Genomic DNA, 14801 nt, shown 5'->3' on the forward strand with positions numbered 1-14801 from the left:
TGAAACCTACAGATCTCCAAATGAGGGAATACTCTACAACAAACAGAATTCCACATACAAACAGCCTCTCTCTCTCTCTCTCTCTCTCTCTCTCTCTCATATCCTTTTTTTTCACATCTCTTTCACATGCTGCACAGCATAAGGGGCATTCATACTGGATGCATTCTTGTATTTCAAAACAGCAAGACGGAGGGGTCTCTATATGTATTTTTGTTAAACTGATTGCAGAGTCAACATGACAAGCATTGTGACAAATTATTTTCTGGACACTTAAGCACATAAACCCCTAAATTCTCATTATGCAGGGTCCAAATGTTTTACTAGTGCCATTTTTTTTAAATGTTATTCTCATTACTGTAACGCATACATTTTTTAATGTATTACATTAAAATCATTGAAAGTGAAAGGCAGTACCAAGGAAGTACGACTGTGATGAGAGACGTTGTGGTAATGAGAGTATTATGATAACCGTATTTTTCAAGCCAAATCTATGCCCTTGCATAGCGGTCATGAAAATAATATCACAACCTAAAAAATATTACAAAAATAGACTTAATTTTCTACTTGCAAAATAAAATGTATATATAAATATACAACAATTATAAATATTTGTTTGTTTTGATTTCAGAGTAAAACAGGACCAGGACATTTTCTTGATAGATTACGTGAGAATCACATGTGTAAATAGACCAACAATTAAAAAGTAGCACAGACGGAACACAAAAACATGTCCTGTGTGAACACCCTCTAAGCATGCGTACACAGATTGCACGTAGCTTAAAACTGACAACATAGTTCAAATATTGCAGCAAAATGTACGGATTTGTACAAAAACGTAACTATATATATTCAAAGATAATTAAATAATAGTGCTCCAAAGATGAATGATAGTCAAGGTGGCTGGATATACCCAGACAAGCTGTTTGCCCAATCGCTATGAGCCTTTGCGCTAACTCTAGTCCACTTGTAGGCTCAGATGTATTCCTCCACAGTTTCTTTTGCCATGTTTGCCTTGTCGAGCAGGTCAGGGTGTCACTACCGTTTTGCTTCATTCTGTAGACCATCTACTCTCTACGCCACAGCATACAAGCTCTGCCAAACACCAGCACTAAAAAAAAAGGCTGCAGGCTCTGGAATGCTGAGAAAATGAACTAACAAGTCAAGAAGACCGTTTAGAAAGTGACACACCCAGAAACTTTTGAGAATGTGGCATAATTAAGTGTGCTTGTCCGGGTGTGTTTGTGTACATGCGTGAATGTGCTTGACGTTGGTACATTGTAAACAGTTTATCAGTCCATTTCAGCCATTTTGCTTTTGGCAGGCTGGCGCAGCTGAAAGCAGGAGTCTGACTTTCCCTCGCAGGAAACTGCTCTGCACCCGCAGAAGTTCCGGGAGAGAGGAGATCTCCTGTATCTGTGTGCTGTTAAGAGCTGAATCATTTGGAAGAACTGAAGACTTGGCCTGCTGTGGAAACAGAACAGCCACATTAAGGAATTTTTGAACAATTAATGATCCAAAGATTATTTTATTAGGTGGATGGTTCTGGCTCTAAAATCTGTTTTTATGAGCCACAAAGGCACTCGAAGCCATTGTAAAATATACGCTGGTATACACACATTCAACTGCACGTCAAATTAATTTGTAATTATTGCTAAGTGTACCCTAATCCTAATATCTATAAAATCACTTAAATATTTTAGTTTAAACATCTGTTAATTTTAAAGGAATAGTTCACCCAAAAATGAAAATTCTCTCATCATTTACTTACTCTCATCCCATCCCAGATGTGAATGACTTTCTTTCTTCTGCTGAACACAAAGATTTTTAGAAGAATATTTCAACTCTGTAGGTCCATACAATGCAAGTGAATGGAGGCTAGAACTTTGAAGGTCCAAAAGGCACATAAATGCAGCATAAAAGTAATCCATATGAGTCCAGTGTTTTAACCCATGTCTTCAGAAGTGATATGATAAGTGTGGGTGAAAAACAGATCAACATATACATCCTTTTTTTACTATAAATTCTCCTCCCTGCCCAGTAGGTGGCGATATGCATAAAGAATGTGAATCATCAAAAACAAAAGAAGAATGTGAAAGTGGATATTTATAGTAAAAAAGGACTTAAATATTTATCTATTTCTCACCCACACCTATTATATCACTTCTGAAGATACAGATTTACCACTGGAGTGGTATTGATTACTTTTATGCTGCCTTTATGTGCTTTTTCGACCTTCAAATTTCTGGCCACCATTCACTTGTATTGTTTGGACCCACAGAGCTGAGATATTATTCTAAAAATCTTTCTTTGTGTTCAGCAGAAGAAAGAAAGTCATACTCATCTGGGATGGCATGAGGGTGAGTAAATGAGAGAATTTTTATTTTTGGGTGAACTACCCCTTTAATGTAATGTTAATGTTAACACGTAGAATGCTTAAAGGATTGTTCTGCGTTCAATACAACTTACGCTCAATCAGAGACAGCATTTGTGGCATAATGTAGCATGCAATTTCCACTTGTTCCTTGTCTCTTAAAAAAAAAGAAGGAAAAAACATGGTTACAGTAAGGCACTTACAATGGAAGTAAATGAGGCCAGTCCATAAAAGCTAAAATACAAATTGTTTTAAAAGTGTAGCTACTGTACAATATTTTAACATTATAGATGTGATTTTAGTGTGATAAATAGCTTACTAACCTTATCTATGTAAAGTTCCAATAACAAGATTACAGAGTTTTGCTGTCATGACAACAAAATTGTAATATTGGATATAACTTTACACAGAAAAGTGTTTTATCGCACTAAAATCATGTTAACATGTATAATGTTTTCGTCTTACTTTTGAAACAGTGAGTATTTTAATGATTACGGATTGGCTGCATTCACTTTCATTGTAAGTGCCTCAGCGAACCCAGATTTTTATCTTTTTTTTTTCTTCTTCTTTTTTTTTTAAGAGGGATTAGTCAAAATTATTTTCTATGGTAATCTACAGCATTTCACAGAAATAGATAGAATTTAAAGTGGTTCTGAACCTGGAACATTTAATCTGGTGGAATTATTGTTTAATGTAATTTTTACTCTAAAAGTAATTATTAATTGAATATTTGTGTCTTGCTGTTGCCGCTGTTTTATGTCAGGAGGTGAAAGGGAATAAAAGTAGCTGTTTTAGCACCTCTAGTGTATATTTCACCAAGAACTGCCACAATATTTAGAAAGAGCCATGTAAAGGTAATTTTGCAAAAATGTACAGGTAGTTATATAGTGTGATTCGATGAGACTAGTTTGGAGCAATGCAGCTGAACTTGAAATCATTTGGCATCTCTCAAGTCAAAAGTAGGTTAAAATATGCTACTCCCAAAAAGGTTAGTATCCTAGCATTGCAACATTCACCACTCACCGAGTAGCTATTATGACATGCATGCAAACACATAGACCACAGCACTACACTTCACCTCACAGTCACTGAACTATCAAGCTTTGGAAAAAAGTGCACTTCCCAGAACAGTGCCGCCACATTGACTGTTGCAAACAGAGAGAGAGAGACAGAAATTAAAGGGGGTAAACTGACTGAACCTGCAAGCTTGCACGATTTCATAGAATGCCAAGTGTGCTTGTGGTACCTTACTTTACAATAAATGCACTTGGTTGGATATTGTGTAATGCATTAATATACATTTTCATTCATACATTTTTACAAGTGTAAACACAAAATACTTTTTGGGGCCACTTTACATAGACACCAGTAGTTAATATACCTGTAAGTGAAGGCTGTGCAGGATCTGGCCGAGGCTGTGCATGTTACTGATGTTGTTATCCAGTGTGCTAGCAAGAGGCGAGCTGATCACAGTATGTCTCGCTGAACTCAGAGCCTGGACCAGCAAAGACAGTCCGGTCTGCACCTCTGCAGCCTGTTCCTGAACCTACAGTATATAAATCCACACAGGGTGAATGAGTATCAATGCTTTCATACTACTGTATTTACAGAGTAACTGATTAATTTAAAAATAGTGCATTGTGACTCACGTCTGTCTGTTCCCAAACAGCAAAGTCAACACTAGTCATAGGAACAAAGTAGGATTTCGTCACACCACAGTCCACTCTGCAACCATGCTAAGAGAGAAAAGGACAGAGAGAGGAAGAGGTGATGTTTCTGAAAATAACTTGGCATGTTACGTGAAGCATGTAGCAGGGTCAGAAATTAACCAGGGCTTGGGGAGAAATGCCACCTTTCGTGAATTGCTTTCCCCTTTTTATCTGTTATCTAATGTTTTATATTATTTTCTTCTAGGCCTACCTTGTTAGTGACCTGTCAAATATCTGTATTGCCTGTCTACACCAGAAGCGAGTGTCACATAACGTCAAAAGCAGATTGATCCTATTATATTCAATGAAGTTGTCTTCACTGAAAGCGTATGTTGCGGCGCAAGTCCGACAGTGAAAGGATGCCACCCCCCCCCCCCCCCCAGCTCTTCCATTGCTGCTTTACAACAGCTATTTACTACAGCTGCTTTATCATCCCATTTGTCTGAAAAAAAAAAGTTTTTTCATACCAAATATCATACGTTTTAATCTGTTTGCCATGAATTTTGTTTGTTACATATCCCTCGGAAGGGCGAGAAAAATAAATTGTCAAAATATCAGTAATTACAATCTTGACCAACCAGCTCAGAAGTTGTACTTCACAATGCATGTACGTATTATGTCCAAAACTGAACAAGTGCTTTGAAATTTACAGACAAATCAGAAGTGTTCCATTTTGATAATTTATTTTTAAAAAATTGCACTGTATACATGTACATATTATTGCAATCTGTAAAAACATCAAACTCATCAAATCGCCACATGTCATATGTGGCTGGAAAGCTCTCTAAGAGTTTAATACAGCTTATTTGTTTTACTCACAGACAAAACTATAGCAAGTAATAGCTAAATATATGTCTTTGGCATTATTTTGATGTTGCTTATATGCAGCGTTTTCGCTTATAACTTCATGAAAAATAAACTGAACATATCACATAGAATTACTTAGAAGATCTTACAAACAAGCCCACACACAAGGTAATGGGATGCACAGATCATTAGATAATCCACCTGAAGCACAATGTTACATATGGCCACCAGGAGATGGCGCCAAGTACATGACACAGACTCAAGAGTCAAAAGGCACTTATTCCGTGAAATCTCATTACTAAAACAGTTTCTATGCTGTGCAAACCTTTAGTCATTGTTGTGTTTGCATGTGTAATTAGTTCTCATGTACAAATATGTTTTATTTGTTTGGAGAGACTTTTTGACGTGTTTTTTGGACACTATATATTAATTATATTTGTAAAGCTATAACTTTTGATTGCTTTGTTATATCAACACAATTCTTTTCACGATTGGGAACAAAACAAAAGCAGTTTTTCGGAGCAACTCTATTTCCACCCAGAGATATAAAATGTAAAATCAGAAAAATAAGAAAAAAAGAAAATGTTTGATAGGAAAACAGTTTCTTAGGCTGAGAGTATCTGAATTTATCATAATCTATTACATTTAAAAAAATTGAAAAGTTTTCTTTAAAATGATACCAAACAACTGACCCTCCTTGTTTTTGTCGAGTTATAATCCTTTAATTTTGGGTATGCCACTGAAACAGGAAATCTTTAAAAACACTCTCAGAGCCTAAAGGGTTAAATAACTTCTCATTACATTTAAGCCAGCATGTGATATTTTTGGCCTCTGGCCATTTAAAAAAATTGGCCTTCATTTATATGAAGTTTTAGAAACAATAACTTTACAATAAGTATATAATATGTAAATGTTTAAACCAGTGGCTTTCCATTGAAAATAAAGTAGGATACAGGTATGCTCTCATTTAAAGGAATATTATGGGTTCAATACAAGTTAATCTCAATCGACAGCATTTGTGGCATAATGATTACTTTAAAAAAAAAAAAAAAATGTAGGTTACAGTGAGGCACTTACAATGGAAGTGAATGGGGCCAATCCGTTAACGTTAAAGTACTTACTGTTTCAAATGTATAGCCACAAGGAATAATTATAAACAATATGTGTGTTAACGTTAGCATGATTTTAGTGCGATAAAATGGCTTACTAACGTTTTCTGTATAAAGTTATATCCAATGTTACAAAAAAATTTTTTTAAACCTAAAATCCCAAAACGACTGCAAAAATTATAATTTAAATAATTTTACAACTCAAATAGTACACAAGTTTTAACATAAGAATTAATCTAAGTGCAGACAGGGTGTGAGAGAGGAGTTTAGTTGAATGTGTAGATAATGTGATGTAGGTTTTGGGTTTTAATTGGTAAACCATAATTGTTCAGATCAAAAAATAATTAAAATCAATTAATTCAGTTAAATTATTTGACATAAATGACACGTGTTTTTATATGGTTTAAAAAAATTGCCCTCAGAAAAGTAAGAAAAGCCCATAAATTCAAGTGTAGTGTAATTCACCATGTAGTAATCTCACCATGATGATCTCAGAATCTTGAGCTTCTCTTACAAAGTGGTCCAGAACACGCAGGTCACAGATGGGTCTGAGGGCCGAGACCTGGTCTCTGACCAGCCACACAAACACCATCAAAACCAACACCAGATCTGTAGACAGAGACAGGTAGAGAATTGCTTGTATTCCACACACTCAAAACAAAGTGTGAAAACATGAATACTTTACTGTTAAACCTTTTTTACTTGTGTATTAAAAATTGAGCATTTGATTTCAAACTTAAGTGGTCCCATATCCAAAGCAACATCTAGTAGTTTGGTAAAAATAAGCTGTCTGTCTTGTACAAAAGCACTGAATTTTATAAATATGACAACACTTTCAAAAACACAAATGTAAAAAGTACAATGCATAGAATACTCAGAACACGTACATATCCACATATTTAGGCAGATTGACATGTTTACAAGAGTCCTAAATATAACTACAGAATATATCCAAATATATTTGGAGCAAAGTCCCATTGCTCTGTTAATGCTGATGTCCCATTCTCCCTTAAATTTACATTTAAATTAAATGTTCTTTGTAAATTATTTATTACCAATGTGATGTAAAAGAAAGTGCACATATCACAAGTGACAATTAAAAGGTAGGTGAGAATACAGCCCTGAGATTAGACCTTGAAAGCAAAGAGCATCAAGAGCACTGCAACAATGACACTGATAATACTGAAGTGCAATACAAACACGATTGCATTGGGAGAGGAGGCATGATAGGATGAATCCCAATTCACACTCCTCTGGGAAAGTGCATCTGTTTGAGTTTATCAGGGGTTGGCAACCTTTTTGACATGAAGTGCCATTTTTAATTTTCCTTGTTTATCACTGTGCCAAATGTATGTATAACGTAATTTGTGGTTTAAAAGTCTACGTCCACTTGTGAAAATGTTTCTATTTTCCATTTTTCTAATTTAAGTGGAGAAGTAACATGAATTCCAAAGTTCCTTCATAATTTGGTATTTTTTCAATGTTTTGGAATGATCCAAAAACACTTTAAACAACTGTACAACCCATCACTGAAGTGACTGTATGTCTATCCGATTATTACAAGCGATAGACTGGCATGCCACATGCAGGTGTGAGGGACTCAATGTAAATAAAATTCATGATACTCTCTCGCTGATGATCGCATGCCAGTGATCAATGCTGGCACGTGTGGCCTAGGTTGCCAACCCCTGATGTATATAGTCAATCATACAACATGTTTAATCAGACAACCCCAATATTCAAGTTTAAAATCTGTCATTTAAAACAACTTTTTTCGACCACTTATCTGAATTGGGCATTTTGTGTCCATGTCAGTGTATAGTAACCACCAAAGTGCAATGGATTGTGCATTAAAAAATACACCAAAATAGTAAATCATCAGGGAACCTTTGGATTCAGCCATAGCTTTTATTTAACATATGTTTTAATGATAAATTGTTGGCAGTAGTGGAATTAAAACCCACTACTCCAGAGACTAGAGCCTAAATTCAGTGCCTTAGATTGCTCAGCCACGCTACCCACGCATGCCCATATATGGTAGGCTCTCATTAGCTCGTTAACGATCCTGTATCTAACCAACATTCTACATAACCACAAATGGAAAAAAAGATTTCAGACATTAGGATCAGATTTTCAGGATCAGATAGGGGCCTATTTACCACAATTCATTGCTTATGGTTGTTAGAATTGGGATATTTACCCTCTGACAGCAGGTCTTCATCTTTGACCAGTATACATTTATCTCCAGGATATCTCCAGGAGTTTTAATGAAAACACAAGAAATTAGACACTAGAGAGTAACACTGGAGACAAAACAGCATAAAAACATTACAGCCTAATGTAGGACAAGAACTGATAAAGACACAGGGCACATGTGGGCAATATACTGTATACACAAGAACAAACAACCGTAACAAAACACAGCTGGGAACAATTAAAGATGAAACGATGAGTCAAGACAAAATAAGAACAAAGAAACAATTTCAAAATAAAAGTCAAACCTCCTGCCTGCTAGGTGAAATTCCTATACCCAGACTAAAACCCAGACTCAGCCGAGGGCAAAGGCAAGGCTGAAGACTCAGGTGAGGTCAAAGGCAAGGCTGGGGACTCAGGCAATGTCAAAGGCAAGGCTGGGAACTCAGGCAAGTTCAAAGGCAAGGCTAAGGACAAAGACAAGGGTCGAGCTGGCAGACGACCAGGAGACTCTGATGGAGACACAGGTGCCGCCAACTTACCAGGAGACACAGGGCAAATCAGGGTACTCAGTAGAGGGAAAGGGCAAGGCAGGGGACTCAGTAGAGGGCAAGGGCAAGCCAGAGGACTCAGTAGAAAGCAAGGCAGGTTACTCAGTAAAGGGTAATGGCAAGGCTGGGGACTCAGGCAAGGCTAAAAGCAAGACTGGGGACTCAGGCAAGGTCAAAACCAAGGCTGGGGACTCAGGCAAGGTCAAAGGCAAGGCTGGGGACTCAGTAGAGGGCAACGGCAAGGCAGGGGACTCCATAAAGGGCAATGGCAAGGCTGGGGATTCAGGCGAGGTCAAAGGCAAGGCTGGGGACTCAGGCGAGGTCAAAGGCAAGGCTGGGGACTCAGGCAAGGTTAAGGCACCTGGGGACTCAGTAGCAGGGAGCAAAGAGGCCTCTGTCACGTGGACTTCCAAGAACACTGAAGCAAGGAGCACAGGGACCTCTGAAACAACTGGAGCAGGGAGCATGGGGACCACCAGAGTAGGGAGCGAAGGGGCCTCTGGCATGCTGGGTGCTGCAGTGGGGGTAGTGGTGTGACCCACCATGTAGGAGGAGAAGCTCAAATCAAAATCAAATCACTTTTACTGTCACACAACCATATACACAAGTGCAATAGTGTGTGAAATTCTTGGGTGCAGTTCCGAGTAACATAGTAGTCGTGACAGTGATGAGACATATACCAATTTACAATAAACATCAGATTTACACAACACAATTTAAAATCTAATATAAACATAATTACACACAACACAATATACAAATAATAACATACAATGTACAGTATACAATACACACAATATAGAATACACATTATAAAAAAAAATTGTATATATAGTATATATAAAATATACAGTAGGTTGTATTGTACTGTACTGACATTCAGGCTGTCGGTTGATAGTAAGTTGCCAGTGTGTTGTTAAGAGAGAATATAATTTATGACAGTGAGATAATAAGATTAATAAAGTGCAGTGCTGATGTATTTTGATCGTGAGAGATTGAGAGTTCAAAAGTCTGATTGCTTGGGGGAAGAAGCTGTCATGTAGTCAGCTGGTGCAGGTCGTGATGCTGCGATACCGCCTGCCTGATGGTAGCAGTGAGAACAGACCATGGCTCGGGTGGCTGGAGTCTCTGATGATCCGCTGAGCTTTTTTCACACATCGCCTGGTATATATGTCCTGGAGGGAGGGAAGCTCACCTCCGATGATGTGTCTGGCACTTCGCACCACCCTTTGCAGGGCTTTGTGGTTGTGGGCGGTGCTATTGCCGTACCAGGCGGAGATGCAGCCAGTCAGGATGCTCTCTACAGTGCTGGTGTATAACCGTGTGAGGATGTGGCAGTTCATTCCAAACTTCCTCTTCCGTCTCAGGAAGAAGAGGCGCTGATGAGCCTTCTTCACAACGGCCTCAGTGTGGACCGACCACGTGAGTTCCTCAGTGATGTGGACACCCAGGAACTTGAAGCTGCTGACTCTCTCCACTGGTGCTCCATTGATGGTGATGGGGCTGTGTTCTCTTTCTCTTCTCCTGAAGTCCACCACAAGCTCTTTTGTCTTACTGACGTTGAGGGAGAGGTTGTGCTCCTGACACCAGTGTGTCAGAGTGTGCACCTCCTCTCTGTAGGCTGTTTCATCATTGTCAGTGATCAGACCTACCACCGTCATATCATCAGCAAACTTGATGGCATTGGAGCTGTGTCTTGCCACACAGTCATGTGTGTACAGAGAATACAGGAGTGGGCTGAGAACACAGCCCTGCAGGGCTCCAGTGTTGAGGGTCAGTGATGAGGAGATGTTGCTGGCCATTCTAACCAACTGGCGTCTGCTTAACAGGAAGTCCAGGATCCAGCTGCACAGTGAGCTGTTTAAGCCCAGAGCCCGGAGTTTCACATAAAGCTTGGAGGGCACTATGGTGTTGAATGCTGAGCTGTAGTCTACAAACAGCATTCTCACATAAGTGTTCTTTTTTTTCCAGGTGGGAGAGAGCAGTGTGTATTGTAGATGCAATGGCATCATCAGTGGAGCGGTTGTTGCGGTAAGCAAACTGCAATGGGTCCAGTGATGGAGGCAGCACACAGCAGATGTAATCTCTGATTAGTCTTTCAACGCATTTGCTGATGATGGGGGTCAGAGCAACAGGACACCAGTCATTTAAGCAAGTGATTTTGGATTGCTTTGGAACAGGCACAATGGTGGACGTTTTAAAGCATGTGGGGACTACAGACAAAGAGAGGGAAAGGTTGAAAATGTCCGTAAAAACACCAGCCAGTTGGTTCGCACACGCGAATGATGCGGCCCAGAATGCTGTCGGAAGGATCGGGTTACATCCGCTACAGAGACGGAGAGTGAACTAACTTCTGTAGCTTCGGCCACGAGAGCTCTCCTCGAGGGCAGTGTTATTTCCCTCAAAATAAGCATAAAAAGTATTTAGCTCATCCGGGAGAGAGGCAGCGGTGTTCATGGCGGAGTTTTTATTCCCTTTATAGTCAGTGATGATGTTAATTCCCTGCCACATGCTTCTAGAGTTGGTGGTGTTGAACTGTTCTTCAATCTTGTTCCTGTACTGACGTTTTGCTGTTCTGATTTTTTTTCGGAGGGCATAACTGGCTTGTTTATGCTCCTCCGCGTTCCCGGAATTAAAAGCGGAGGTCCGCGCATCAAGTGCTGCGTGAACATCGCCATTAATCCAAGGTTTCTGGTTCGGGTAGATCCATATTGTTTTGGTCGGAACAACGTCCTCTACACACTTTCTAATGAAACACGTTATGCTATCAGCGTAAAGCTCGATGTTGTCGTCAGAGGCGGACCTCGTCCTCGTGATCTAAACAGTCTTGTAGCATAGAATCTGATTGGTCCGACCAGCACTGGATCGTTCTGAGGGTGGGTGCTTCCTGTTTCAGTTTCTGCCTGTAAGTGGGCAGAAGCAGAATGGAAGAGTGGTCCGATTTGCCAAATGGTGGGTGGGGGAGGGATTTGTAGCCATCCCGGAAGGGAGAGTGGCAATGGTCCAAAACCCGGTCCCCTCGTGTGTTAAAACTGATGTGTTGGTGGTATTTTGGTGCGACTGATTTGAGATTGGCTTTGTTAAAGTCCCCAGTCACAGTGAACACGGCCTCAGGGTGCGCGGTTTCCTGCTTGCTTATAATCCCAAACAGTTCCTTGAGTGCCCGGTCTGTGTCGGCTTGTTGCGGGATGTAGTGCCGTGATAATGACCGCTGTGAATTCCCTCGGTAGCCAGAATTGTCGACACAGAAGCATGAGAAATTCCAGATCAGGAGAGCAGAAAGACTTGATAGAATGTACGTTCCTCTGATCACACCAGGATTTGTTTATCATAAAACATACACCACCACCTCTGCTTTTACCTGAGAGGTCTTTCGCTCTGAACATCTTGAGTCACACTGCTGAGCACACAGCTGAGTCTTAGAGCATAATCTATATACTCTATCAAAGAGAGTTCACATCTATCTCCTCACAGACAGCATTTAATAGGCTCATTAAGCCTAAAACAGAAAATGTCTTTGAACAAAATATCTTCCCAATCTAGCATGTTGGCCAAAGAGCAAAACATCTCCTCATATACCTTTATGGGGTCAGTTCCCTGCTGGAGGGACAGGAGTTACATGGCTGCTAGATTATAGGTTGGTTCTTCTGTAATGATTGGAAACTGATGAAAGTAGGACCTAAATGCAGTTTTAATGTAAATACAATGAAAACACAAGAAACTAGACACTGAGTAACACAGGAAACACATGAGCATAACAGAAATCATGAGTGCAATATACACACAAGAATAAATGAGGTTAACAAAACAGAGCTGTTTTGGAGTGGTGGTGGTGTAGTGGACTAAAGCACTGAACTGGTAAGCAAAAGGTTGTTGGTTCAATCCCCACAGCTGCCACCATTGTGTCCTTGAGCAAGGCACTTAACTCCAGGTTGCTCCAGGGGGATTATCCCTGTAATAAGGGCACTGTAAGTTGCTTTGGATAAAAGTGTCTGCCAAATGCATAAATATTAATGTTAAAATAAAAGTCCAACCACCTAGCAACCTCTACTGGCCTCTAGGAAACTGGTCAAACATGGGTTCCTCATGCTCTTGTCAACAGTACTTGGAGAACTTGGCTTGTCAAGCACCCGTGGAGAACAAAGTATTTATACTTTGCGTGCGCCATTATAAAATTAGTTAGTTGAGGAACTAGATAAATAAATAAAAAACATCACGTCCAAGGCAGACCCACAATTAGTTTTAAACAATCTTCAACGCACTTCGACAAGCCGAGTTCTCCAAGTATCAGGGATGTGTGCGAACAGGAGAAATATAACCAGAAAACGAACACAATCATCCAGTAAGTATAAATTAGCCTTTAAGGATAAAGAATACTGTACTTCGGTTGTGCACGTTGCTGATCGCTCCACGCATCATCGGTACATGTGCTTGCCGTTGACTGTTCTGAAGTGTATCACAAAGCAGTCATAATGCACATGCGTCAAATGCGTTCATATTTGTTCATGGTCAAAAGAGTATACTTTGAAAGGCAACACGGTCAACTGTGCACGATCTAATCCAGAATGCAGAACAACAGATTATACAGAGCCTGAATGGGCCCAGTACATGCAGGCTTTCTATCACTCAGTCAATCAGTAATAAGAAAGGCCAAACCATTGCCTCATGTGACCTAGTCTCTAGGCTTCTACACAAAGACATAGCAGAACTGGTGTGAGAGTTCTTTGATGGCTTGGCTGAGGTCTTAAGGTCAATGGTTCACCAGAGTTGCAGGCTGACAACTGTTCACTACATTCGACAATCAGCATTGAGAATAGGCTATATAATATAGGGCGTATTTTGACTGTGATCTATATAATGCATTGGTGGGTTGAGGTGCATACATTTATTAGATAAACAAGATAAACATAATAAAATATATAAAAATAGAATAAACTCGTTATAGGCCTGTAAACTATAAAATAACTATTGTCTAATATAGGTACATACTGTAGGCAAGGGGAACTGTTTGACCGACCTGGCATCAGTTCAAATGTGAGTAGGTATGATATTTTGTATAATATTTTCTCCACCTCAAATATGAAAAAAAAAAAAGAAAAGAAAAGAAAAAGGCTGAACTTACCTGAAAACTTTTGCATCCGCGAAGTGCATTTTTACAATGCATTATGTACTCAAATCCCTTACCCGATTTTACCCTGAAGCGACTTTTAAGTTCCTTACTACACCTACAACTATTGCAGACTGCGCAGCATTCAGCACTACATATGACTCTTGTATGACCCTGTTTCTCGTGCGTCCTTGATGGCATTTCAGCGCGCTCTGTTCTGTCTGTGTGTTTCTGGCAGGTACTCTGATTGCTCAATATACTTTGAATGGACAGTCCTGTGACGACAGTGATGTGCTCTCACGTTTGAGGGCTGACTAAACTGGAAGCATTTCTTTACTGTGGGCAAAAATATAAAACTACTAGAAATAAATAGATTAATAAATACAAGGCAGCTGGGGACTGTTATTCAGATTTTTGTAATTAATGAAACAATTATTATTCAAGATGTATTCCAGATTTTTTATGGCAAAACTTCAAAGTGGAAGAATGCCCAGACATGTATAATTTGATTCATGAGTATATAATTTGAGTTTGACAACACCACCATCTAGAGTGCAAAATATTATATAACAGCCATGCAACATTTGTTCATAGGTGATTGAAGAGGCACAACAGACAGATTTATACTTTTGAGGGAGAATTTATTAAACAGGTGAAATATTAATTTGTGTGCCTTCTCTAGAGCGGCTAACACACAGACTTCTATGTTGGGGCACTTTTTTGGAAGTGAGATGATATCTGATTCTGCCATGTAGTTAGTCTGGTGCTGAACAGGGTTCAGGTGACCCCGCATAGGTCCCAAAAAGTATTTGGACACTTAATCCACACTTAATCTATACATTTCATTGCATTAGAAAACAAAATATCAACAGAGTAACTACTGCTGTAGTTCATCACACTATGGTTTGACAACCAAAAGTGTCCAAATACTTTGTTTTGTATTAAGATGGTCTT

At 39.4% G+C, this 14801-nt stretch overlaps 1 protein-coding gene across 2 annotated transcripts; it reads right to left on the minus strand.

Annotated features, from left to right (window-relative positions):
• Positions 1-189: 189 nt before the first annotated feature.
• On the minus strand, positions 190-14018 carry LOC127433989 (erythropoietin-like). Of its 2 annotated transcripts, XR_007895964.1 has the most exons (6): positions 13863-14018; positions 6478-6605; positions 4021-4107; positions 3753-3917; positions 3395-3516; positions 1332-1464 (listed from the first exon to the last, which is right to left on the minus strand). XR_007895964.1 is itself a non-coding variant. In XM_051686396.1 (5 exons), exons 1-5 carry the CDS (start codon positions 13876-13878, stop codon positions 1300-1302), a joined length of 561 nt encoding a protein of 186 aa, XP_051542356.1. In that variant the 5' UTR covers positions 13879-14018; the 3' UTR covers positions 190-1299. The 2 variants fall into 2 exon arrangements, 1 of the variants encoding a protein (XP_051542356.1); XM_051686396.1 differs by lacking the exon at positions 3395-3516 and having other exon boundaries at positions 190-1464.
• Positions 14019-14801: the final 783 nt, after the last annotated feature.

The sequence above is a fragment of the Myxocyprinus asiaticus genome, chromosome 43 (assembly GCF_019703515.2).
Source record: "Myxocyprinus asiaticus isolate MX2 ecotype Aquarium Trade chromosome 43, UBuf_Myxa_2, whole genome shotgun sequence".
Lineage (NCBI taxonomy): Eukaryota > Metazoa > Chordata > Actinopteri > Cypriniformes > Catostomidae > Myxocyprinus > Myxocyprinus asiaticus.

What these genes read in the sequence shown, in the direction of transcription:
- LOC127433989 (XM_051686396.1), bottom strand. An exon ending in AAGATTCTGAGATCATCATG is followed by an intron (nt 4,108 to 6,477) that starts GTGAGATTACTA and finishes TTTCTCTCTTAG; the next exon opens with CATGGTTGCAGAGTGGACTG. An exon ending in TGCACAGCCTTCACTTACAG is followed by an intron (nt 1,465 to 3,752) that starts GTATATTAACTA and finishes CTGTTTCCACAG; the next exon opens with CAGGCCAAGTCTTCAGTTCT.